General features: G+C 38.4%; 1 protein-coding gene across 3 annotated transcripts in view; it reads left to right on the top strand.

The window, feature by feature from the left end:
• The first annotated feature begins 8894 nt into the window (after positions 1 to 8894).
• The window catches only part of GABRB2 (gamma-aminobutyric acid type A receptor subunit beta2), a 132961-nt gene continuing 114015 nt past the window's right edge, over positions 8895 to 27840 (top strand). Inside the window, exons 1-5 of one of the 3 annotated variants that reach the window (XM_015641800.3) lie at positions 8895 to 9028; positions 9181 to 9298; positions 10086 to 10313; positions 10440 to 10531; positions 11390 to 11457. In XM_015641800.3, the coding sequence (XP_015497286.1) occupies positions 10237 to 10313; positions 10440 to 10531; positions 11390 to 11457 (237 nt within the window). In that variant the 5' untranslated portion in view covers positions 8895 to 9028; positions 9181 to 9298; positions 10086 to 10236. Of the gene's footprint in view, positions 9029 to 9051; positions 9299 to 10085; positions 10314 to 10439; positions 10532 to 11389; positions 11458 to 27840 lie in introns of those variants that run through there. The other 2 variants (XM_015641799.3, XM_015641801.3) reach the window with 2 other exon arrangements.

The following is a 27840-nucleotide window of genomic DNA, read 5'->3' as shown; positions in this document are numbered from 1 at the left end:
GTTCTCCAGAAAGTCAATCATACTTACAGGAATTACTTCAGAAAGTTACTTAAGGCAAAGTCAAGAATAGTCTTTTCTATGCTTCAGACCAAGCTGTTGCAAGATGCAATTGTTTATTACTTTCAAAATTGTTTTTCCAATTTATGCTGTGATATATTTGGTATGATAGTTGTCCTCGCAAACTTTGTTAGAGGTTGTTCTAATCTCTGTGAAAACCAGCAAAAATCTCAACTGTACAAGTATTCTCCAACTTGGATCATGCTGTAGTGTAGTACAGACATATCTAGATTCTGACTGACATGTACAATATTTTTTACTTAAGAATCACTCTAAATTGGCCCAAGGAAGGCCATCTTATTGTAAGAGTTATTTCTCAGGTGCACAGAACCAGAAATTTCATGGACCAGTCCAGTGCCCATATAATGAAAGAAAAAAAGGCAGCATTGTTGGGGTGGGGAGGACAGATAGCTGCACTTCTCATGTCACATTGATACTGAACCATAATCAGACACTGGAACTTGGTGTGATCTCCAAAATACTGCACTGCTGGATTGTGAACATATAGGCATGAACAGAGTCATTGCCATCAGGGCAGTGCAAAGTGCTGCAGGTAACATTAATAAACAAGATTTAACTTGTAATTTGTATTATTCTTTTCAGAATTCATGGCATACACCTGTCTAACTTTGTATACACAATATGAACACACTGTATATTCCCATATGCTTACATGGACCTTGATTTTCTTCAGAAACCTGTTTATGTATTTGTGTCTTTTGTTATTGACTGAAAATATTTATCTTGTCATGTTTTTGAAGTGCAAACTTTGTCCTAAACCCTTTGAAGTGTACCAAAATCTTCTCATGTTCTCAGATGTTGTTACTTATTTATTATTATACTATTCTGATATACGCTTTAGGACTGAGAATTTGAAAAGCCTTTTCTTGAAAGAAAGGTTTACTAGTGAGGATACTCTAACTTATGGCACTGCAATGCTTGCATTACATGCAAGAAAGAAGTTTGTTGTTCCAAATAAATTTACTATGAGAATGTTTGAAGGAGAAGGAAATGGAAGGTAGTTGACTAGGATAGACCTAGTTTGAAGTGAAGGAATGGTGACAGAATCATTTTGATTGTAGAGGGAATATAAATCAGAATAATAATAAACTTTTATATTGTAATGCCCTTAAGAAAAAAAAAAAAAGGTAATTCTTGCAGAATTATTTGTAGCAATAATGTCCAAATCTCCTGTGCATACAGCATGTTCCCCTGTGGAGCTGTGGACTCATAGCATCACCAGAAAACTAATAGGTTCAGAAAAAACAAAAAAACTGAAAAAGAATGACAGCAACCACCATTAGACTTGCCCTGAAAAAAGAAATCCTACCCATAGCCCCAACAGAAAGTTGTGAGTGTCAACTGGATCTCACACCTAGTGTAAAATCTTATAATAGGGACTAATACTGAGAAGAAGATGGTCAAGCTCAAAACAGAAAGAAGTTAAACTGGACTTAAATTTTAAGAAACTAGAAACTCATCAGTTCTTAACATGTTCAAGTGAATATTGATGCTTTATGTTGATGTAAATTATCTCTATTTATAAAGTATAACTGGAGAAGTGAAAAAGTGGTTGAAAGACAGATCCAGCTCTTTTTGAGCTTGAACTCTTAGCCACAATGAAGTAATTAACACATAGAGTTAGGATTATTGAGATTTATTGTGTAAGTTTCATAAAGCATACTTAATTGTTCACAGTGAGCTAAACAGATGTGTCACCAAAATTAAGGTAAATATATAAATAAAGTAGCATAATTATTTTATTCCACAAAGCAGGTCTTTCCCTTATTGTTGGAAACCAAAAAATAGAAACTTCTACAGATGCTGAAGGGTCCAGTGTGCTGCCTTGGAAAGAGCTTAGGTTGATGTAGTGATAAAGGCACACAGACATTGAGTAAAGAAATTATAAACTTATGTTCCTATAGTTATAAGTAAGAATATGCCTAGAGTAAGTAAGAAATCATATTAGGTAAAATTGTTTGAAGTTTAAGCTGTAATAGTGTGACTTAGAGATCCAGAAACTATAACAGAAGTGTGCATGAGTATGTGACCTGTCAGGTTAGTGGCTGAGAGAGAGATGCAGTGCAGCAAAATTAAGCAAAGGTGATAGGTCAATAAGTGAAAACAAGCTTTGTGTCAGCTGCCTATTGGGCTAGAATGTTATATATTGCTGTGTGAAGAAGAAACTTGTGACTTCCTCAAGCTATGGCTGACTTGTTGCTTCTATAAATCTCTCATCTCGAGACTGATATCTTATCTGGCTACTTGAGCAATAAATCATCTCAAAGCAAGGTGGTCCCATTAATTTTTTCCATCTCGACACCTTATCTCTATTTTTAGATTGTTTTTTGGTGTGTGTGTGTGGATTTGGGCTTTTTTGTAATGGTGTAAAACCTGTACATTTGCTCCTGATTTACACTGGCAAGAAATGTCCAAAGTTACCATGGTGAGAGATAAAATGCAAAGCAGTACTTTGAATTTGCTGTGTAACAACATCAAGTATGGGTATTACTCAGCTGCTTTTGCCACATATGAGAATAAATTTACAAAGTTAATACCTTGATTAGTATGACTACCCAGAGCTGCTGTTCTGCTTCCAGTGACAGACTCTTGTTCTGACTGGTTCATTCACAGCTCTTCAAAGTGGCTCTGAAGACAGTTTTGTCACAATGTTCAAGATTTCACTGAAATGCCCATGTCTGGAAAAGTGATTGATAAGAATTGTTGAAGTGACCTTATGGTTGGCTTATGTGGAATCACTACAAAATGTCCCTAGGCATTAAGGGGGAGGTCACACAAAAGAAATTCATCAAGGTTTCACACCCTCTCTGAGCTTCCCCTATCACTGCTTGAGAACTGAGCATACCTGTGCCTTTGACCTCTCTAATAAGACATCTAGTTTGAAAAACCAAGGACCTTAGAGGATCTAAGACATCCTCTAGAATGAAAGCTGTAGCCTCAAAAATATGACAACCTGGGGATGTTTTCATTTCCATCAAGTACTTCATTAGATAAAAATTAGAAAGTGTTTTTAATTTCCCTTTAAATGTAGTAGAGACCAGGTGGGTAAAAAGATTGAATAATCATGTATGCTGTGTGTCTTACAGTTTTTGAACACTTAGTGCTTTGTATGATGGGTCTTGATGTTGCTGTTCCTGACCTGAATGTGTATTTTGCTATTTATTCCTGTAGGGATTGTCTTGGGTGCTTGTGTGCTTCCTCTACTTTACCTGTAAACCTGGCATAGTAATATTGTCCAAACTTGCATGAATGAGATCTCTTCCAGATGATAGCTGTTTGTAAACTATCAAGTCTGAGCACAAAATGGGATGGGTGGAGAGAATGAAAGATAACTCTCCACACTGAAATATTTTAGAGAGATCCTTGAATGCAAAGTGGTAAATATTGACAGTGTTCCTAGAGGTTTTTGCTGTGTATAGCTTCTTGAAAGGGATTATTCCACAGTAAGTTTTGTGATTGGTTTGAGTGTTTTATTTTTTTTGCTATCCTGGCATTCTGAGTTTTCCCAGGATTATCATAATGTCCTCTAGGCCCGAGCTGCAGCACAGGTCCCTTGCCATCTTGACTGGCCCTCAGCCCATCTCCATGCTATACCCTTTAAGCAACAATACTCTCTGCAGAGGATAATGCAGCTTTTTAAAAACACTCTCAACTCAGCAGAACTGGTTTATTCAGATTTGGTGATTGCTGCTAAACAGAAACATCACTCAGTGAAATTTCTACCTTTTAGCATCTGGAAACAGAGACAGATCCCAGGTAAAGCAAGTATTTATTCCATGAAACATTTGGTTTGCATCCTCTAAATTAGAAAGGATTAGTTAGGGGCAAAATGTGCTACAGAACATGTACTTATGCTTCCTGCAGCACTGGGGGACATCTCCTCACTAGGATTGTGGTTTCAGGGTAGCAGGCAAAGACTAGGACACAAGCACATTTGGCCATGCAAGAAAGTGGAAGACAATGAAGAGTTGTGTTTTCTCTGTTCTCAGGGAAGGCTTGAGTGAATAACACTCTACATTTGATGAAAGTAGTTTCATCTCCCTTTCTAGAACACCAATTAAAGGATGACTGTAAATTGTTTTACAGTCAGATGAAAACTTCTGTTCTCCAATTCTTTCTTGAAAAAAATATGCCTGAAATGCAGTTTGATTATTGTCTAAATCCACTGATAGTACTTTTCTTTCAATTCTTCCTATTGAGTTGTCCCCTTGTTGTCCCCTTACCTTGTCAAAGTCGTGGCAATAATGAGAACTTTTCTGAGAAAGTGAAGTCTTTCCAGCTGAAGAAAAATCCAGCTAAAAATATTTTAATTTTAAAACTTGCACACAGTTATACCAGAACCAAGACTCACATTCAAAGCTGAATGGCTTTAAAAAGAAAACTTTTGTCTTTTTTTTCATCAAAAGCTTCTAACCTAACAGTTTTAGAATCCTCAGATATTTTTATAGCAGTATTTCAGAATATAAAAAATTTGGGAAACCAACTCTCTGTCCAAGAAAGATTAGAAAGGAAGACCAAATCCTGCAATCAACTGATGCAGAAAAATGCCACTCCATTAATTTAATAACAGGTTTCTGCAATCTGCTTTCAGGGCTGAATCTTACACAAACATCATGAAGGAGATTTAGACAGAGTGACATAATCTTGGTGCACATTTTTTGCTGTCTTTTAAGTGTTTTACTATCCTCACCCTATGCAATCACTCATTCTGCCTTGCCCTGCCTTCCTATTAAAGGATGTGGATGCTGCTGCTATTTCTTAGTTAAGTGCCAATGTAGCTAAAATCAAGGAATTAAAAAAATCACTATCTATATAGCTGTTAAACTAATTTATTCCACCACTTTGAAGGAAATAGGGCAGCTTTCTGTGATGATTTCATGATTTGATAAGAGGTCTTCAGCTCTCAATCCATTGTAATTCTAGGTGCTGTATTTTGTTCCAGTCCCCACGGAGTTGCTTCCAACTGTCAGCAATCAAAGCACTTGGGGATGTTCTGCACAATCTTTTACTTGCCTTTTTTTTTTTTAAATCTGTAATTTGATTTCACATTAAAAGATTTTCTTCAATATACACTTAAGATCTACTGATCTCAAACTACACCAAAGATTTTTGTTTAAAGATATAGCAGGTCCTTGACTCATAAAATACTGCCTGGATCAGGAACTGGGGTAAGGTTTTACCTATAGTGTCTTTAACCCTGTGAAGAAGCATATAGTGAGTTACTGAATGAAAAAAATTTGAGCTCCAACATCTAAAATTCAACAGAATTATGCAAACCAAGAAAAGAGTATTTGCCCCTCCAATTTGTTCTTCTCTTACAGTTAAGTAAGCAGTAAGTTAAGTGTTACTTGTTTCCTGAGCAACTTATTGGACTCATTTTCTGTATAATACTGAGAAATTAATGTTTATAAAGGGCCAAGAGCAGTATAACTGGATGGTCTTACAAAATTGCTTTTATCAATAAATTTAACAGTTTGGATTCTTTTGGATACACAGTAGCTGAAGCTGATGTGAATCCCAGAAAACTGTGTCTATGAAAAAGTGAATTCCATTGCCCATGAAAAGCAGAATCAAGACACTTGCATGAATATTTTTTTTGATGTATGTGATGTAACAGGTGTCTTTATGCTGACATGCTGATTACTAATGGGATGGTGTATGCTGCATGAACTGTGATAATCTATATCTGAAGACCTACAGTGAAAGTGAAGGGACCAAAATAAAGTATATGTAAACCTTGTTCAGGAAATTTCTACAACAGTTGACTATATTGTGTTGTCTTTAACATGAATTTATAGCTTTACAGGATTTGAAAAATGAAATCATGCATCAGAATAATTTATTATTAACATTCTTCTCTCAATTAGAGAATTAAATGTTATCTGATACAGGGAAACAACTTTCACCCGCATATTGCTGATACTGCTGCATCTTATACAAATGCTAAAAAATTCAGGAAACATCACTTTGACAGACCATAACAGCCTGTTGAGGCGCAGTGAAAATAATTTTTTTTAAAGTGGGATTTTGCATATATTAGTCACACTATATGTGATACAACACTACTGTTCTTGGGCTACCGTCAATCAGCATCTCTTCTGTCTCTACTGACTTGAGTGACTGGATATCTTGAGAACCTATCTTGAAACTCTTACTCCATCTGAAAGTTTATTTTACATAATGAACACATTTACAGCAACCCATTTGAAAACCTTTTAGAGTTCTTAGTACATGGCCTGGGATATTACTCGTGGTGACAGGAAAATAATGCTGTAGTCAAGAGTTGACAAGATGAACAAGTATGATGTTACTTTATTGTCCATTTCTTGCATAGTATCGCATGCTGCTCAGCAAGGACTGTGGGCCATACTTCAGGAGTATTTCAGTTTTGAGGGATATTTTTTTTTCCATCTTGAAAGCTGAGAATCAAAATACTCGGCAACTGCTGTTTAAAATAGGACCATCTTTGCTAGCTTCTCTGTGAGATTACAGTACTTGTAGTCTAATTGAGATATTTTTAGAACCAGAAGTGCCATATCCAGCTGGGAATCAGGTTGTTTGCCCATTGTAAGACACCCAAAATCTTAGCAATCCTTAAACATGTCACATGAACAGTTCTGCATTTTGCCAATATGTGTGTGTGTAATACAGTTATTTCCTCTACTTTTCAATCAAATACACAGACACAAGTGAGAAAAAGAGGGAAACAATTTTTTTGACAAGTTGCTTAAAATAAATGGGAGATTTTGAAGGTGATAAGAAATTTTAACTAGCAGAGATAGACCACAACCCCGTGGTCAGAGAAAAAGTGGTATTGTCAAAAGTGTATAGCAAAGCATGATCATATTTGTAAAAGAAAAAGTGTTGTATGGCTTTGTACACTGTCAATATATAATGACGAAGCCTCTACCCTATAAGCACACAGAGCCTACAGTGTTGGTATGACAACGTTTAGACAGCAGTGTATTTACAGACAGCAAAAATAATGAGTTATGCAGGTCAAGACAAACATGGCTCAATAGAGCCTTTATATTTCCAAAATCTAAGGATATATATTAATTTTCCAAACATCATACACCATGATAACCACTTAGGTTGATTTTGTTTGAGATATGTTCTATTCCTTTTTTGCTAGGATAGCCAGACTGAGAGTAGGTTTCACTACACATGACACAGGGGTACTCTGGGCCTGGAACAAGTGTTCTCTGACTATCAGCACATACACCAGTCCAGAAGTATTTTGGCATTGCTTGAATTCTTCTTAATATGTAAATCAAAAATTCCTGTCAGTCCAGCACCACATATTACCAGCCTTCAGCATCAGGTTCACTTTGATATCTCGTCATATTCAGATGTGGTAAATGATACATTTCTGTGGTGTAAATGGCAATTAATAGCAGAGACTCAGTAACAGATCAAGAGTGTCAGATATGGTCCCAAGTTAGCACTTGCAGGTGAATTTCACAGTCCAGGATTAAAGTGTTTTATTTTGAGATCTCTGTCTTATATCATTGCAGAAAGTGGAAAAAAAAAAAAAAAAAGTGCCTATTTTATATCTAAAGTCAAATGATTCACTGCACAGCATATCCACCATCTTCCTTTCAGGGCTATATTTCAAGAGGTTTGGCAGGGAAACAGCCTGGCTGTGTGAGAACAGAAACCTCCGCTGGTGAACAGGGAGAGTGGCTCTGTACAATCAGCCATGGAACGAAAAGCTGAAAAATGGGATGGGGGCCGTGGGTGTTTTGATTTTAAAAATGCTTAAACGTTCTTTACTTAGTTGTTTGTGGTTTTTTGTTGTTTTGTTTTGTTTTTTTTTTTCTATTGAATATATAGTTGAGAAGTTTATCACCCACACAATCTTGTCTCAGCGGGAATAGCGTGTTTTCTCACTTTGTGCAATTCCAATTTTTACAAATGGGAAAAGGTAGTGAAAATGTCTTGACGAATTGCCCCCAGTCCCCCAAAGGATGGCTATTTTGTTTCTGGAAGGAAAACCCGAGCAGCTACTTACTTGAGCTGAAAGGCACAGCGTGGCGGTTTAAGGCGCTGGGAGTGCGGGAGAGGGGCACGGTTTGTTCCCCCCGCCGGGATCAGTGCCAGGGTGGCCGCTGGCAGGATGGGCGGCGGGGGGAGGCCGGGAGCTGCCCTGGCCCCGCTCCAGCGGCAGGTGGATGCTGCGGAGCTCGGCGCGGGGCTTCCCCGCTACCGAGCGCCCCGGCCAAGGTAGCTGTCGGTCTGTATTAAATGGCTGCCTGCTTTTCGGGGCTGCCGACTGCTTCGTGCTTTGGCTGTTTATTAGCAGCTCTGCCGTCTCTCGGGGGCAGTTGCCCCCCATCCCCACCCCGCCGCTTCCCTAGGTGAGGCTTCGCTCCACCGCCTCCCCGTCCGCCCCCACCTCAGCCCTTCCTCCCCTCGCCCTTCCCGGGGAGCCGCCGCCGCCTCTTCTCTCCGAGCATCCCCCCGGCCCCGCACCCCTCCTGGCTCTCCTGCTCCCGGGCCAGGGTGTGGGCTGGGGCCGGCCCGGCCGTGCGAGGCGAATCGCGGCTTTCCTGGGGAGCAGGAGGCGGTGGCCGGCCGGGGGCGGTGGGGTAGGGAAGGGCAGGACCTCCGCGCCGGGGACAGGGTCGTGCCGGGGAGCGAGCGGCTCTCCAGCCCGCTCGATCTCTGTGCAACACCTTCACCCTTGTCCCTCCCCCACCACCCGCCGGTGTTGGGGGTTTTTTGGGTTTTTTTTTTGTGATTTTTTTTTTTGTTTATTTTGGTTTTTTATTTATTGGTTTTTTGTTTTTTCCTCTCCTCCACTCTCCTGCAGCGAGTTAAATATTTCTTTTGTTAATTGACGCCCAAAGTGTTCCCAATCCTTTCCCCGCGTCGCCCGGGCCGACCGAGGACGTGTGCACGCCCAGATCCGCTCGGTGAAGCAGCACAGATCCACGGGGCCGAGCGGGTATGTGCGTGAGGAGGAGGAGGAGGTGGTGTAAAAGGAGCGACGGCACAAAGCAGATTTGAGAGGAATAATTTAACTCCTGTGTTTGTTGTTTTTCAGGGTTTTGATTTTTCCCTTCTCCCTGTCTCCTTTCTACCTTTTTTTCTGCTCAGGATTTAAATGTCACTCAAAGCATCCCCAGATCAGCTTTCCGCTCGTCTCCGCTTTCTTCCGAGGCATTAATTGGATCACACACTGCATTTGAAGAGCTTGGGTGTTTTACCCACTAAGGTAAGTGGGCTTATGCACCTACATGGGGTCTGGATGGCCACTGAAAGCCTTTCAGGGTGGCGTTTTTCTTCCCCTTGCCCCCCCCTCCCCCAGCTCCGTGGCCAGGTTTCGTTCTACCTGAAGAGCTCGCATCCGTAGGTTAAACATGGGTCGATGTATGGAAAATGCGCCGGGGGGGAGCGGGGTCTCGGGGGCTCCGCGCCCGCCCCTCAGGCACCAGACAGTGACCCGTGGGAGCCGGCGGTCGCGGCCGGCGACCCCCTCAGCTCCCGGTGCCTCTGCTCCTGGAATAGCGCCTGGCACCACAGTAAGGAAAGAAACAGCCTAATCCCCTCTTACAATAAACTATTCGTCATCATTTTTTTTTTCCTCCGTGAGAAATATTGTAGGCGCTCATCTCCCTCCTCCCCCACCACCCGCCTCCGCTGTCAGCGCCGGCTCCTTTGCCCGCACCTCTCCTCGCTTCAGGCGGTTCTTTCCAGGGACTAAAAAGTTAAACTGCCCCTCTCTCCCCCCACCTGCCCCCATACGTACGCAGTGCATTTTCCTTTTTAACTATTCTCCCTGTGCCTAATCCGACTCCGTCCAGCCCCCCCAACGCTCAAACTAGGTTGCAAAGCCGCTGTACCCTGCAACTCCTAAAACTTCTCTTCTTGCTGTGACTTATACTCTATAATAACAAAAACGACAACAAAAATATACTGGATCCTCCTGTGGATTACTTTTTCTTTTTTTTTTTTTTTTAAATAATGCATTTTCTTCTTCCCCTTTAATTTTTTTTTTCAAGGAAATTTGCTCCATCTCCAGCAGCAACCACTGCTCCTTTTGATGTTGTGGTACGCCGTGCGCATGCGCTTCACATTAGAATTACTGCACTGGCCAGAATAAGTTGGATCTCCTCTTCACTGAAAACCTAAATCATATCAAAAGCTAAAGGGATGCTGAGAGTCCGGAAAAAGGGTTACTTTGGGATTTGGTCATTCCCTTTAATAATAGCTGCGGTGTGTGCACAGAGGTAAGTGATTAAGGTATCTCTTTTTCCTTACTTTGAATTGCAGTGCATGCTGCTGCTGAGAGGAATGCACAGCTGGGGGCTGAGAAATCAGAAATAATACAGTATTATTCTTTCTTTTTTCTTTAGTGTCAATGACCCTAGTAATATGTCACTGGTGAAAGAGACCGTGGATAGACTGCTGAAGGGCTATGATATTCGCTTGAGGCCAGATTTTGGAGGTAATTTGATTGCTTTTGCATAAGAGAGGTTGTATATCCGGGCTGGGTGCGTTTTGTGTGGGGGCGATTTCAAACGGTTTGTGGGTGCTGTTGCTTTGGGGAGTGTGTGTGTTGCCATTTCCTATAGCTGATCCAAAGTTAAACCTATCGTTTCTCAATTTTCTTAGCACAGGAATGCGATCACTTAAATTACCTGTATATCAGTAATCGGTCCCTCATTATGTGTGTGTGGGTGTGATGATACTTTACTAACCTGGAATTAAACCCTTGTTTAACTGGTTTTATCGAGATGCAAATCTCTTTTAAGTTCACCCAACGCTTGTTCCTTCCAGCCTAATGTGCCTGTGATCACAGTTACTATTTTCGAGTACAAGATGTGCTGTTAACTGATACAAAAATGTCATTTAACCCCCTCCGTGCTCCTACTTCGAACTAGTTTGTTTATTTCGGACGTGTTCGCTGTGGGTGGCCCTTTCCCCCCCGCACTTGTCCCATCCCTTTCCTGCGGTTCGGTGCTGGCCGTGCCCGGGGGTGGCGGGCGCGGGGCCCGCGGAGGGGCGCGGAGCGGGGCTGGCCGGGGCCGGGGCCGGGGCCGGCACGTGTGTGCTGTTACATAAAGCACCGCCACGGCCGTGCCTCAGGCTCGGGCACTCCCGCTGCCACCCCCAGGGTCCCACGGGAGCGGTGGGACCTCGCTGAGGAGGGGTGGGGGGGGAAGGAGGGGGGGAGCACTTTATGTCTCCCTCCTGACTTTCTGGTTATGTTTAAACGTCGTTTCATGTGTTCGCCCTGCTAACTCTGGTAAGAATGAGTTAAGTTCTTAGAGATCACATTGCGGACGATTTTGTTGGTTTGCAGGTCCCCCAGTGGCTGTTGGCATGAACATAGACATTGCCAGTATAGATATGGTCTCGGAAGTCAATATGGTGAGTACTTAGTGTTTGGGGGCTGCTAGCTCTCGCTGAGGGTGGCCGTCGGTTCCCCCGCCCCTGCCAAGGCGGAGCGGTGCCCGCGGGCGTGCGGGGACCCGGCGCAGCCTCCCGCCCCGGGGAGGCGCCGAGGCGGGACACCCCGGCTGCTCGGGGGTCGGCGGGGGGTCGGGGGCGGCCTTCCCCGTTTGCCGGCGGTGGATCCCGGGGCGGAGAGCGGCGGGAGCGATCGGGGCTGCGCGGGGCCGCTCCTGCGGCAGCTCCGGGGCCGCTCCCGCCCTCACGGCCTTCCCGCGAGCAACGGCGCCCCCTGCCGGCCGCGCGCGCGCACCGCACCCGCCGCCCGCGCCGCGCTCCCCCACACGCGCCTCTCACGCGCGGTGCCTTGCCTGACGCCGTTCTTTTGGTTCGTGTTAAAAACAACACAAAACAAACAAAAAAAAAAGCCGTTTTCTCACAGCAGTGCGTTTTTCATCATAAACAAACAAAAAAAGAGGTTTTTACTTCTGTGTGTTTTCAAAAATCACCTTTTTTTTTTTTTTCCTAGCCTGACATTATTTTCGGTGGTGATGAAAGAGTCGATGACTTTAGAAGTTTAATTTTTCCAAGATGTTTGTCTCTCTTACCCAAATACTTAGAACTGACTGTGCTCAAATACTGAACTTGTTCAGAACGTAGTAATTTGACACTTTTTCTATTTCACTTTCATCACCTGGCAGACTAATGAGGTGTGGAGAAAATTGGACAAGTCTGATTCGTACTTTAGAAGAAGCTGTTCTTGACTTAGATGAAACTTTACTAACATTCACTTTTATTATTTGGGAAATGTTTGGGGTCAAGTTTTGAAGTTTTTATCTTAATTTGCATGTTAATTGGTTAAGGACACGGAATTTGGCCTAACACTCATAGGGGCTTGTAAAGAACAACAAAAGACACTGAAACATAAAAGCATATGATGCAAAAGTGATGCAAAATAAATGTGATTTTTTCAAGTTTTTTGTGAATGGAAGTTTGTTGTTTGAAGCAAACTTTCCATTATTCTTGAAGAGGCTTCAAGTAAGCAGCTTTCTGAATACAAATGTTATTTTAGGGCTATTGCTGTAGTTGTAATCATGCATTTGAAAATAACACCTGGAAAGTTATCAGTTGTTTTAATATCATTGTACTACTAAAATATTTAATTCCTCAGTGTCATGCTTGGGTTCTCAGAGGTGTTGAACTGAATGAACTGGCAAACATTAGTTCTCAAACTGAATGACCTCTGTGATGTACAGGAGTTTTTTCATAATGCAAAATAAAACCCTTGGCCTAATTTGAGGATAACATTACAGGTGATTTTACTGTGAGACAGAGAGGTATTGGTGACAGAGGGCTTGATGCTGCTCCTTTTCAAGATACCAGGAAACCTGAGTAATTTCACCTTCTGAAACATTACTTCTGGGAAATTTCAAAGTGGCTAAAAGGGAGTTCCAAACTTTGTATCACTGAACTTATTATATAGTGTTCTACCTCCAGGAGCTTTAAGCGCAGAGGAAGAAAAGTACATTGTATTTTAAACCATTTGCTTTTCATTATGAGAACTGTGGGTAGGAGAAACAGGGACATGGAGTTATTTCTTAGACAGCCATGAGCAGTGAGGGAACATGAGGGTTCCTTGCTGGGACTGTGATCTACCACGACAGTGTTATATCTTCCCATTCCTTCAGAACTGGCATGTTCTTGTGAAAAAATTGTAGAAAATCCTGTGAATCTTTTCTTTGTTGCTTTGAATGGTTTCTAGACATTTGGTCACCAATTAAAGGTGATAGCATATCAGAATCCTGTGATCTGGCACTTACAGCCTACCTAAATAAAGCAGTATTATTTTTAGTATTCTGTAGTCAGTTTATTGTGTTTTTATAATGAAATGTTTGACCTTTCTGATAAAAAGTCTTTTCAGCCTATCTGCAGAAGTCAGAAGAGGGACTGTATAGACAATTTTGTCCTACTAATTTGCCTAAAGGATTTAAGCTCTGGGCTTATTTTACTCTAAGAAGCCACCTATTTCTTAAACCCAGGCAATCATGTTACATAAGTTTTTTTCACTTACAGTTGCAAAAGAGATTCCAAACCAAGATTATAATTGATTAATTGCAACATGTAACACTTGATTTTACAATGGCCTGTGTAACATAGCAAGTCCTAATATATCCTGAATATAACCTGAAATGAATGAGGAGAGAGACATACAAGGAAACAACAAAATACTTAGTATGCAAGGCCTTGGCTTTCTTGCTTGCAAATTCACCAGAATTTGAAGTAGAAGCCAGGAGGAATAACATGGAATGCTAGCTGATGCAAAGCCTTCCGAGAAAACAAGAGACACAGAAAGAATCTTTTGGATTTCTGGGCCTATTTTTTTTCTAAGCATGGCCTTGCTGCAGCTTTGTTTGTAGTCATGGCAAACACTACTGACTTTAGATAAAGGCAGATCATTGCCTGGACTCATGTATTAACATTAATGGGATCAAACTTCTGCCTTGGGAGAAAGGGTAAATAATCATGGCTATTCAGCTTCAGATAATTTCTATTAATTTTAATGTTAATTTATTTCAAAATTGCATTTCTTCCTCAGTCTTGATGTATTGCATCTACCATATAAACTTGTGCCAACCTGCAGGTAGAATGTTTATGTCACTCCAGTGTCATGAGGTAAACCATGAAGTTTTCACTTTTTTGAGCAGGATAATTTAGAATTGCTCTTATAGAAAGTGAAAGTATGTTAAGGGTGTTCAAGAATATTATTGCTGACTTGGAATTCTTAAAGAGGTGATAAGTACTTGCATCATAAAGAACTCAGAGTGTATTAGGCTTTGCAGGTGCCTTATAAATTATTTCTTTTATGTAACAGAGCTGAAACTGTAAGCTGTTTACCTTGGGTAGTCAGAAAGTTGAACTAGCATTTATCTGAGTTTACAGAAATTGTTTCAAAGTACTGGAACTTGTGAACATAATTTGTTCCAGCTCTGGGGAGTATACTGAATGCACATGAGAAAAGTGAGAACTTCAAGTGTATGTGGTTATCAACAAATATAAGGACTATTTGGACTAATTTATTTATTCTGCAAAGAAAAAATATACAGCAGGTATTTTATGCAATACAGTAATGATTGTGGCTAATTCCACTCACCACCAGGTCCTGCAATATTGTTGAGTGTATCCTTTATTCTAGTTATACTATAGATTTTCTGAGGGTTTCTCTTATTCAGTTAACAATGGAGAACAAAGATGGGGATCTCTGAAGGCTACTTAAATGGTTTTCCTGGGCTAATGAATTTGGTATTATGTAAGATTATCTGTGTTGCAGTGAGTCTCATATAATGTTCACATTTCCACATTTTCCTCTCAGTTAATTTTTGGAATTGACCCCTTGAAAATGTAGCAATGAAGACTATTCTCCATTCTAATTTTCTCCCTTTTCCTCACAAGTATTCCCTCATAAGTTCTTTTCAAAAATTGGTACAGGTTCATTAAGAAGTACAGAAGTAAATTTTCTTCCCTAGACAACCCTGAAGATTCTGCATAACAAGTTATGCATTTGATCTATCTAGATAAGATATGGGGATTTCTATGGATGATATTGGTCATGTGTTAGTTTTCAATGTCTTGGCTTATTCCCTATTAAATAGGTCAACATTTCCTTCCTTTTTTTTTTTTTTTTTCCCCCCCTTGTTCTGTGGCTATTCTGGGATTCTAGTACAGAATGTCTTGAAAAGAGAGAAATATTCCATAGCTACAGATTTTACTGAGGAAATATACACTTTCTGAGGTAATGGGCTGTATATGTGTCCTAGGGTGACTTTATGATCTGGTATCACTATCATCTGGCTTTTTGTCTAGCTATAAGTACAATTAAATATAACTATTTAAACTATTTAAATCTAACTATATATTTAATATAACTATATAAACTATTTAAATATAAAACTATTAAACAGAACTATTTTAACACACTGTGGGTTACTGGGGTCTGATGAGAGGAATCTGTTTATTTAATTCCAGGTATTTGCTATCAGTGTGCAGGTTTTGGCACCTGGAGTCAGCAGTGTGTGTGGAGTTAAGAGACGATGGATTGGTTTGTCTTAGTGGGAGCCATTACTGTTGATTGAGAGCATAATCTTTCCATCAAGTGGGAGCTGGAGAAACAAAGGAGCTGTTACTGTCTATCAGGGAAATGTTTATTTCTTGGTGTGTGCCAAGTTTTACACAGCAGAGCCTAATAGCTTCGAAGGTCTAAAAAGAAGTTTGTGGGGTTTTTAATATTATATTTCACCTCTGTACTTGAGTTACATCAGAGTTGCACAAAACAATAATTATAATATGCATAGATCAGAATATTCTCAGAAATGTGCAGGCATAGCTGTAATTTGCTGGTAGACCTCTGATTCTGAGTTGCTCTTGATAATGGAAGCCCACTACTGGTTTACTTAAAATCTCTCCTTTTTCTTGAGCTGTTTTCAGCAGGGGACATTAAACAAGCTCAGGGTTTAGATTATGAATAGGTTTAGATAATGAAAACAACAGGAGCTGTGCTGCTGCCTCTCAAGTAGCAGCAATTATCTTTGTGTGTAAAGGGAAGAGATGGCTTGTGATATAAAAAGAAATGGGGATAAAGGGGTAAGGAAATAGGGTGGAGCTGTTCCAAACCACAAAACTTCATGGAAAAGTTTAATTTTTCTCTGTCTCCTGATAGAGAAGAATGAAAACAGGAAAAATTGTCCTATATACACTGGTATGGAAAGAGGTAATGAAAACGGTTTCTGTCAGCAATATCTTTTGTTAATCCTTTCTAGCTGTTTATATTGCTGCACATATTCTATAGAGACAAAAAGGAGAGAACAAGGCTGAAAATGGATTGAAAATGAAATATTGGAATATTGAGAAGGTGCTGCTTCGCTAAATACTTCTGCTGCTGAAGACAGTTGGTTTTATTAGTTTCTCTGTGTCATAAATGTGTATGTTTCATTCACCTAAAACTGCATTTCTCAGCAGACAGTTTGAATTTGGCTCTTGTCAAATTATTGTGCTTATACATTACTGACTCATACTGAAAGGTGTCTACAGAGACTTCTGTGGATGCAGAGCAAGTGATGTATATCTTAGAAGTGAGAACTTCTTTCTACTGAAAACCTTGTTTCACCTTTTCCTTTAGTTACTGTCTGGAATAACATCACAGAACATTTTTGACTAAATTACATTAGTATGGATTTCCTTTTTTTGTTACTACATGTTTCTAATTCAGGCATTTTCCTTTCTTAGCTTACTTTGTGAAAATAAATAAGAACTCCTATATCCAAATAAAATATTTATTGTTGAGGACCAAAATAAGTCTTCCAATTGATACTCCACATGTGGATTGGAATTTTCATGGTGGTTTTGCTAGAATATATGTAGCCACAGCATGAAAATATCAATCTAGAACATATATGCAGGACTACAGCGAGTTTATAACTACTTTTATAAGATTGTTTACAAGTAATAAATTATTATGTATATTTATATATGTATTATGTGTATCTATGTTATACATCTCTAGAGGTGTGACATAATTCTCATTTTTCTTTAAGGTCAATATAAATGGTTTGTTAATTGGATTGCACTTTCAGTGTGTTACAGTGTTGCAAGACTTCAACCAGTAGAAAAATCTTCTTGTTTGGTTGTTGGTGATGATTTTTCAAAGTGATCACTCCCGTCTGCAGACCAGGGGCTGGTTGTTAGTAATTTAAAGAGATTGCAGGTGATTAGTACTACTGAATTAATAACTATTGTCTTCTGGGTTTTGGTTTTTGTTTGTTTTTCTTTTTCCTTTAAGAAAACCTTGATCTATAAATATTGAAGTGTTTTGGCTCTTGCCACAGAAAAAAGATAATATCTTTAATATATTTTATGGTCAGTGTCTTGGTGCTAATGTGGGAATGAACATGAAGTGCACTTGTTAGCTCCTGCTATAAGCTGCTTTATTTCATAACTTTTCTATTGAAAGTCACATAAAATCTTTATAGATGAGCAGTGTAGTAGAATAAAAGATTTTTATGTTGTACTCTACAAACTTGTTACAAGTTAAAGCTGTTCCAATAGTTGTATTTGTGCTCCTTAGTGACTCCCAAGCCTGTCAGTGCATCATGACCAAATCCTTATTATTCCTCCCTCCCTTTTTTATCCTCATACATCATGCAACCCTCTGCAAGGTTTATAATAGAATCTTTAGTATTCAATCATGTTGAAGTCTTGTATAGTAATAATTCTTTTTTCCAGAAGTAATCCAGATTCCTAGTAGATTTCTAGTGGTTAATGCTCTAGTTCTCTGCTAGTGCTTTTAAGAATTAAGTAAGCAGGGTTCAGTCCCCTCATTTCAAAGGATGGTGCTCATCCACATGATAATTTTTATAAATCCCCTTTAAAGACATGGAAGATGGCATCTTGTTGTCTTTAGAGGTGATAGCTTCAAAAACAGTCAAATGTGTGGAGGTATTAAAATTGAGAAATTTACTACTATGGGTGGATGCAATCTATCTGTACCTGAGTATAATTACATATGAATTGTAGGCATTGACAAATGTCAGTTGTGGGTTTGCAAAAAGAAAACCAGGACAGAATCAGCCTTTGTACTCTATTGTAATTACTCTAACTGTGCTTCTACAGGGATTCCCATCCCGCTCCCATTTCTTGACAGAGATGCTGTGTTCGGTGAATGGATAATAGCCAGGACAGCACAAGCCCTGGAGGAATAGTGACATAGGGGCATATTTACAGTGTCAGTCTTGCCTGTCTGAAGCCACAGAAGTAGCAGTGCTCTCACTTTTGCTACAAAAATCTTGGCATGCAAATTTTCTGGCTAAGTATTTTCAAATTAGTTGTTAGTTGAACAAGGCAAAGATCCTTCCAAGACTTGGAATCACACCAACTGCATATGACATTTTTGTATGAGTTTTTCAAATAAGGGTGTAATTAATTCCCAATAAAAACTAGAAGTTCTGTTCTAAATTAGAAGATATTTAATATTCAGGAAATTGACATGTATGCAACTGAATACAGAATATATAAATCATATTCAATGTAATTTATCACAGGCTAGATAAGACATAGAGAGTGTGAGCTCTTCCCTTGTCCCCGGACTTGAAAGAACAAGGGTTCTGCGCTATTTCTGTCTGTCTTGAGCTTCTTTTTGAATATCTCCATCAAAGCTAAGGCCTATTAATTTTTATTCTGTAAATACTGACAGAGGGATTCATTTGTTAGTTTTCACGTAATAAACATTTAACTGTGTGGGAAGAAAAACAACCCTTCTGAGAGATGCATTTTGCAACTCAAGTGTGTGCTGTTACAGTAAATATGTCACTTCTGAGTATTTCCACTGATTTTTCCTATATACAAACCACTGATTCTTTGTGATTGTGCTAAAAGACAAACTCAGCTTTATAAATTTTGAACAAGTAGAAGAAATTTGCAGAAAGCTTGGCCTTGGGCAGGAGCAGTATATTAAATCACCCTAATGAAAGCATTACTCAAAATATTCAACTATTTGAAGTAGAAAGTCCTTGTTCCAGTGTCTGCTCTTTGGACTATTTCTTCTTTCTTTTCTTTTTTAATGAACAGGCATTTCTATTAACCAAACATCTCTGCAACAATGGATTAAACCCCAGAATTTTCCTTCACAATTGGGTGTGCTTATGACTGCTTTTGAATATCTCTTTTCCATGGCCATGTTTTGCATCCCTTGCTGCAGAGCAGCCTGGCTATAAGGAGCCTCCACTCTAGATGGATTGTTAGCCCATGGTTTTTGGGAGTGGAAGCATCTGGATGTCAGGTGAACAGATAAACAGGCCTTGCAAGTCATGAATTAACCTATGAAAGGCTGACAACACATCCTTTGCCTTTTCTGTCACTGGAAATGTTTTTGAACCAGTGTAGCCATGACTCTCTGTTATGTTATACATTACCTAATCACGCTGGTTTTGTCTATATTTGCATGAGATTTAAATATTGTCAACCTGTTGGAATGGGCTTCAGTAGGAACAACATGCCTGCTCACCTGGAGCAATTCCTTCCTGAGTAGATGTGCAGTACAGATTTTTGTGAACTAAAACTAAATCATCAAAATGGCACTAACTTGTGAATGCAAAATTTTTCAGAGATTGTTCATCACAATTTCCTTGAAAAGTTGGTTTTGATTGAGATGGGGCAAAAGGCCCTAATGTGCAAAATATTCTAAGTATTGTTTATTTTTAGATACAACCCTTGGAGAGAAGTTGTTATAAGATGTAGAGTTAAGTAAAGGTAATGCTGAGCCCAGTTGAGATGAGAAGGTCTTCCAGAAATTCATGTGGATATTCATATATTTGGGATGTCTCAGAATGGTGACTTGTGATTTAGATTTCAGAAGTCTTCCTCATTCTACTTCTTCCATTACATATGGCTGTGAAGTAGCCAGAAGTTCCTATTGCTTTCAAGGAATTGAAGGCATCCATTTCTCAGCGAGAACTAGCTATTAAAATGTAGTAATTAAGTATTGGAAAAGACATTGAAGCCTTTTTAAAAACCATTCACTGCCATGGATGCAGAAGCTTTTGGAAAATCTGATCCTAATTTCTACTGTAAATTGATTTATTTTTTTTCCCATGGATGTTTGAATTGTTTTTTAATAATTGGAAGAGATTCTTTCTGCTTGACTGAGTAAAATTAGTGTTCAGACTTTAATTTTCTGTATGAACCTTTAAAAATGTATATTGTTAAAAAAGAGGCACATTACTGCAACTGCAGTGAAAGCAGTGGAATACTGTTAATTCCTTTCGGTCAGTAAGGGTGAATGTGTTGTCATTTGCATAACAGTTATCACCCAATAGTCCAGAAATTGTTATGGTCCATTGTCTAATCTTTATTTGTTTATTTTATAAGTGCATTACATAAGTGTATATAAGATGCAGACCTGCAGCTCCAAAGAACTTGTAGAGCATTGTGGATTTTTTTTTTTCCTCCCCAAGGACTGATGACCCAATAGAGTCTTCTGGCTCTCTCAGGTGTGTCAGAATAAGAATGTTAATCCATGCTTGACAGGATGTGCATCAAAGGAGGCATAAAATTCAAGTGGAATAAAATAGTTTGAAGGTCCAGTAGATTGAATTCATAATTTAAATAATTTAGGAGTGTAACTGTTTCATTATTCCTTATTAGGAAATTATTTATTCTATTAGATAATATACAGGGAAGAAGGAAATGGGATTAAATAAATATGCACATCATTTACAAATTAAAAGGATTTTTCTGCTAATTCCATCATTGTTTCTCTAATTATGTACAGCCAGAAATTACCAAAGGAGACTTTTAATCAGCCTAAAATCTTCCTAAAACTTATGTGACCGTTCAATCTGTTTTACTGTCCAATTGCTCTTTTTCACTGGTGTTTTGCAATGCAAGATACTTGTACGAAGTCCATCCATATCCAATAGAATTAACAATGTAATATTTGTGTCTTGTAGCAAATTTAGGTTGCTTAGGTTGGCAAACCTTAGGTTGCTTAAAGTAAAATGCTCAACAACCACAATAAATAGGAAAATGAGGTAAAATTACTCTCTTTCCTTAATTTTGAAAGAAGCCTTTTTAAAGGTGTGAGAACATTTACTGAGTAATGCATAACTAAGACCTTTCATATCAAGTTTCAGCTAAAAATATATTATTATGACTGACATATAAGTCCTCAAAAATAGATTTGTAATGGAAATTCCAGGGGACCCTTAACTATAATCATTCCTGTTAGTGTAAATGCCTGGAAATGAATACAGTTTTCATTAATCTACTATTATGTGACATAAGTGACCAGTTACAGAGAAATCTATAATTCTGGTTAACTGGCTGCATGCAAATATACTGTTAAAAGTACCCACCTCTGTGCACAGGCTTTGCAGAATGCTTTTGTGAGCTCAGGTCCCATGTGAGCCTTGTTTTGAAGTCTTAAAATGTGTAAATGTGATGCTGATTTTTCCATGGAGGCTGTTTCTGCACGGGTTTCACACAAGATTTGTGTGCACTTGAGTGACTTGAAATGCAATACAAGGTGATTCTTACAATGTCTCAGCCACTAAGCGTAAGTGGCACTGGGTAATAGTCTCCAAAATTACTCCAAAATAATGTAATAGGTGCTCTTTTGAAGTGAATAGATGTTACTGGAGATTTTAATTAGCTGAAAAGTCATAAAACCTTGTTGGCAGTTTTGATTTAGTGATATTTAAAACCCAGTTAGTCCAATCATAGGAAAAGTGCACTTTTTTTACTCCTGGTGTGGAGGTTTTGCTATAACCAAATGCATTGCTGAGGCAGCATTAGGAGGTTCACGTGGTTCCTACCAGGGCCAAGCTTTGCCTCTTGTTAAATGGGAGACATCACTTGATGTCAAAATCTTTCTGGCATGATTTTTTTACTTTCAGTTAAATGAGTAAAAATGAACTTTTTTTAAATCACAGAATCATCTTGGGTAAGCTAGATGGTAATGAAAAGTCTAAAGCATTGAATTAAATTTTGATTAATTTTTTAATTGCATTGGTATTTTGAGAACACAAAGGTCTATAAGCTTTTGATGTGGCATATGGGAATTTAGGATAGATACCTATGTCTCAGTAATATGCTGGTTAGATAACAGTTTTGTTTATTCATGAAGGCAGAAATTACTTAGTAGAGATTGAGAATATGAGATTTCAACCAAAATTGCTGCTTTTGGATATGTAAACGGCTTGTTTTCACCAATGTCCCAATTATTTTATTAAGCAAATATTTTGTATGTTATTTAACTTAAATTATCTCTTGAGTTAAACTTTTTGAAAACAAAGAATGTGTATACATGATTTCTGGAGTAATTAATGTTAGCTGAAATGCAGTTATTGTATTGCACTTTAGCTGGAGTGGAAACCTTTCCTGGTCATAGCTGATCTGTTCCTCCACTGCTTGATCTTGATCTTCCTGTTTGTTGTTCATTAATTTCTGCCAGTTTGGCCTGGCTCTGCAGTGCCTGTGTCTGCTTCTTCCCTTTGCATGTGTGTATAAGAGATCCTACTTATTCACATACCTGAGTCTCTTATTTCATTCTGGCTGATGGAGTAAAATGGTTAAGCATCAGTGTAAGCATGTTTACAAACAAAACCAGTAAAGCTGTAGTGTGTAAATGTCTGACCATCAACCTTAATCTATCTGGCACTGCCCTTAGATCATGGCTCTGACTGCAGCAATAATGACAACCCGAGGGGACTTGTGGTTGTTCTGTCCTCACAGCCTCATTTGGTGAGGACACACACCCATAAGACATAAGCATATGTTTGAGGTTAGGCTTGTGTGTGTTTTGCTGAACTGTGTCCTTTGGATCATCTTGACCTCAGTGTGGAGGTGGATGTTGGGAGAGTTTTCCATTGTCACCAATGGCAATGTCATAAACAGGATTATGTCTGGAGTTATAAGTAGCAGATTAGACAACCATCAAGACAGAAAATCTGTTTTCCAGCAAATATTCCAAGTGATAAAGAACCTTAGGAGAGAAAGATAAAATGTGATATATAAGCAGAGTTGTTTCTATGCAGAATATTTTTTCCAAATTTCCCTGGAGGGATCCACTGTTCTCTGAAAATCCAAGAAGTTCGTTGTGCTTCTGATCAGCTTCCCACACATTCTCACCCACACTACTTTGCTGTGTCATCTTAATGTCATTTTTAAATACTAACAAAAGCATTTTGTATATAATGCAGAAATAAAAATCTTGAGAGGGGGAAAAAGTGCCTTTTGTATGTTATTTTAGCAGATCAAAGCTGACTCATGAGTAGCAAATATGAAGTAATTAATGTATTTAAAATTCAGGATTCCTCAGTTGCAAATTTAAGTGTTCTGATTATAGTCATCAGATTCCGTAGACTTTTAAAAATATGATTAGTATTATTTTTAGAAAGTTTACCTTGCTGCAGAGTATTACATTTAGAATTTAGAGCAGTATAACAATTTGTAAAGCGAGGTATAATTGGTGTTTTAAATAATCAACTATGCTGAATTAAATAGTGTCCAGGTACACTGGAGGCCAAGTGGGAAGATAGACAAACAATCTTTCTCTGAGGGAAAAAATGCAGCTATCATTTAATCTGGTTGAGATGGCAAGTATTAACCTTTGTTATTTACTGTTTTTGTGATGGCCTGAACTTCCTATAAATACAGAAACATGGCACTGCCACCATTGCAGGCAAGCACTCATGCAAGTTTTTATTTGCACCAAAACTAAAAATTTTCAAAATTAGTCAATTTCAGCCACATAGAACTATTGAACTGCAAAGTGAAACATTAGTTCTTGAGAGGTCAGTAGAACTTGAACCAGTTTCTTCTGGGAAAATGGGAGGAAGGTGTTGATTTGAGAGTGAGAGCTTTGTCTTGCTGGCTGAATGTCACAAACGTCTTACAGAACAGAAAAATAATCCACTTGCACTGGTAATATATGAACAGCAGAGGAAGAACAATTATTTGTATAACTATATCACATATTATCAGTAGAATAATTGCTTAATTTAAGACTTAACCAAATTTTTGTAAAAGTTGACTTCAGCTTTTAACTTTTGCTTGATAATACTGTGGGCTTCTTCTTGTATCAATAAGAGCTTCCAAACTATGGAAATGCTGCAGCTTCTTTTTATTTTGCAGTAGCAGCCACCAAGCTGTGGTAATGACCCCCTTGTAAAAATGACAAAGATCTTTTGCTTGAAGGAGATGAACTGCAATTTTTGTCTCATGTTGGAACCATGAATTCAGCTCCCATGCTATCTGAAAGATTCCCCAGAAGATTAATTTTTAAGTGTGTCTAAAAGCTTTTACAAAAAGCAAGAGAAACATAGGGCTGTCACTAAATGCAGTATTTTATGATAAACTTTTTTCTGAAGCTCACTGCTGAGCCCCACTCACAGAGGGAGTGTAGTGCAGATTTGCAATTTTTCCACTGTGGAAACATCTCCCTCTAGGAGGCAAAGTTTTATCTCACCCTTGGGGTTTTTTTCTGTATATAAAAGCAAACAAACCAAACCAATGAATTCAGGAAAAAAAACCCAAACAGCACTTACTTTTCAGTAGTCTTAGAACACAGGTAAGTCTGCAATTTACAACAGTAAGATGGCTGGAGTTGTATATTTTTATGGGCAGAATTTTACTGGGGTGTGTTAGATTATTTTCTTTTCTCTGTCTCTGCTTGTGTAGCTGTACTCCTGATATTAAGAGAACTTGAATCTTAGATGAACTGTTGTAAAAAGCAATGGTGTGATAGAGAAATGAGGTTTTAATTCCTCCTGTCTGAAGACTTTAAAGTAATTAATTTAAGCATATGTTAAACCTTGGAGGTCTCTCTTGAGTTAGACCAATGTTATATTAATCTGTTGTTTCCCAGTTATTGTTTCAAGTGCCCCCATTTCAAATCTCTTGGACTAAATTTCTGGTTGACCTTCTAAAGCTGGCCAAGGTGGGAGACAGCAGTGAGGTTTTACTCACTTTTTTACTTTCAATTTACCCTTACATCTACTTAAAAAAACAATGGGAGAGAGAATGAAGCTATTTGATTACTTTAGTTGTGAATGGGCATTAGCTGTAATGTCTCAGCTTTTATCATTATGATGACAATCATTGCTTATCATTATCTTACCATATGATGAAAACTTTAAAAAATCTTGGAAAAAAACCATGCAGGTTTCAGAAAGACCTCTCCATCCTTCTGAACTCCATCCTATTTCACAGAATTAGCTTGTTAAGCAATATAATTGTTACCCATCCAATAGTTTTAAGTTATGTGAGAGCAGATTTTTCTTTGATGGTGAAACTCTTTCCTATGTGCCTGGGCTTCCAAAACACTACTGGTATATTTTAAGTGCTATGGAACAGTGATGCTGTTCCCTTATTACCTCTGTGCACTGCTGACACAGGATTTTGCACAAATGGCTACATTATCAACAAGGCTTCAATTTCACCATTGCAAACCTTAAAACACGGTTTGTTAGTGACCTTAGAAACTTTTCCCATCTTTCAGCCCCTTTTTCTACTAAAATTATTTACTGCTAATTCACAGCTGGAATTTACATAGATCTTTATTCATGAAGGTGAGAACAGTTGCCACATTGCTTCTCTCTCAGACAAAGTATTCACCAGCAGAGAAGAATTGCTATGTTGGGCTATTTGCCCTCATGTTTTCTAAATATAACTCAACAGCAGTCTGGTTCCTGAAGCCATCTGCATTAATACATCTAGAGAAAATAAAATATGATATTAGTCACTTATTTTTTAAGAGAGCAAAACTTGGCAAAAATGAAAATAATTTCACAAGGAAATACCCTTTTAAGCAAAGATGGATTATTAATGAGCTACAGCAAAGAGGTTTTGTGATACTAGCGATTGTACTTCTCCAGTTTATGGCACCCAACTGTGAAGCACTTTTCAAAATATTTTTTTAAGACCTAATTTTGAGAAAGCAGTAATTATTCACCTTCCTCTGAGATTTTCACTTCCTCTTTTTTTTGGTCTAAAGCATTGTCTAGTAGGAAAAGGGTAATGATTTCTCCGAAGGTGAACTAGAATAGCAGACAGGACGAGGTTTTAAGTGAACAGGTAGAATTTAGCTAAGTCAATTGTTCCAGCATTGGCTGGAATAGTTAATCCAGTTTTCCAAAATCACTGTTTTTATAAAAATAGTTCTTTAACTGGACACAGGCAAAATAAAATAACCAGTATATCTGCTTATGAAATGATTATGATATAATGATAATGATTAATTGTAATCAAATTTTCTCATTGTTCAGACCTGCAAGGGTATTAATGTGAGGGCAGTTGTTTAAAAGTAGCATTCTTTTAGTTATTATCACTCAAAATTTGTAGGTTACTATTCAGTATTCCTTTCTTCTACTGAGAGAAGTTATGCTATCATTGCATTGCAAACCAAAATTGTGGGCTGCAGTTCTCCCAGGAAATTATCTGCCTGACAGTGACGCACAAAATCCTCTGGATGATCTCTTTGGCTGGTGCTCCATTGCTGTTGTTACTGTGCAGTTCTTTATTTCTGTGAGATGTTTTTTTCTGATTTTTGGGTCCATCTTACCTATACTCTCTTTTCTGAATTAAGGTGTGACAATAGCATAAGGTGATTAATGGTTACGAACTAGGAGGAAGTTTTAATTTTCTTACTTTTGGTGGTTTTTTTAAATTTGTTTGGGGTTCTTCTGCTTTATGTTTTGGTTCTGGTTTTGTTTGTTACTTTATTGATGGTTTTTGTTTTGTTTTTTTAACCCAGGTATTTTTCTGGAGGTAATTTTAGTGTTTGTAGTAATGGGAAACATTTCCTCATGATGCTGCAGTAGAGGAAGTTTGACTTACGAAATGCCACCTTCTTTAGACATCTGTTTTCAGCAGCTTTCTCTGGGGGCTATTCATTTTAGCTGCATATACCAAAATAAGTTCTTTTGATTAAAACTTATTTTCATTTAGATATCAATTTGACAGTTTAACAGTCTTCAGATAGAATATAAGACCTGTAGTTTTATGTGTGTTTACTCATAAACTTCAACTTCGTTATTTTAAAAGATTTGAAATAGTTTCTGCTGTGACTGCATTTAGAAAGTCATCACTTACTACTGACATCCATGCAGTAGTAATTAAGCTAGGACATTTGTATATTTAGAAGTAATCACTCTGAAATTGTGGAGTACCAGCTCCAGATAAATGCTGCCTTTTCCATTTATGACCTGTCTAATGCATCCTTCTATCTTTTCCATGTAGCTAAAGTTTCCTTTCATTTTTGTGAACTGCATATTGATCATGCTATCCCTTTTCCCCTTGCATCTTCATAAATGCTCCTTTATGTCAGTGTGTGACATAGAGAAGGAAATAGGCTGCAATACAGCATGCAATTCTCTGGACTGATAAAATAATCTGTGAAGGCAATTTTAGTGCCTCATCTATTGGACCATCTGGACTCTGTTCCAGGGTTCCTCTCAGTTCTGTAAAAAAAAACAAAAAACAAAAAATCCTTGGGTTACAGGAGCTGAAACCCAGTTTCCTCTAGCCATATATCTGCTTTCAATCCTTGAGCCTGACAAACAAATTAAATGAGTGGAATATTTAACATTAAATGACTAAAACTAAACTTTTGTCCTGGTGCTTGCCTGTCTGTATCACAGAGGGAATCACTAATGCAATTGAACGTTTTGTTAACTAAAAAGAAGTGACAGTAGCACTTTGGTTAGAGGTTGCTCTGAGCGTTCCATAGTCTGTGTTCACAGAAGGGATGACTACATACTAAATACTACCAACAGTATTGTTTGTATTATTGTTTGTTAACAGCTTCCCCAGGTA

This window comes from Parus major, chromosome 13 (genome assembly GCF_001522545.3).
Source record: "Parus major isolate Abel chromosome 13, Parus_major1.1, whole genome shotgun sequence".
NCBI classification, from domain to species: Eukaryota; Metazoa; Chordata; class Aves; order Passeriformes; family Paridae; genus Parus; species Parus major.
This window is presented reverse-complemented; position numbering and strand designations above follow the sequence as displayed.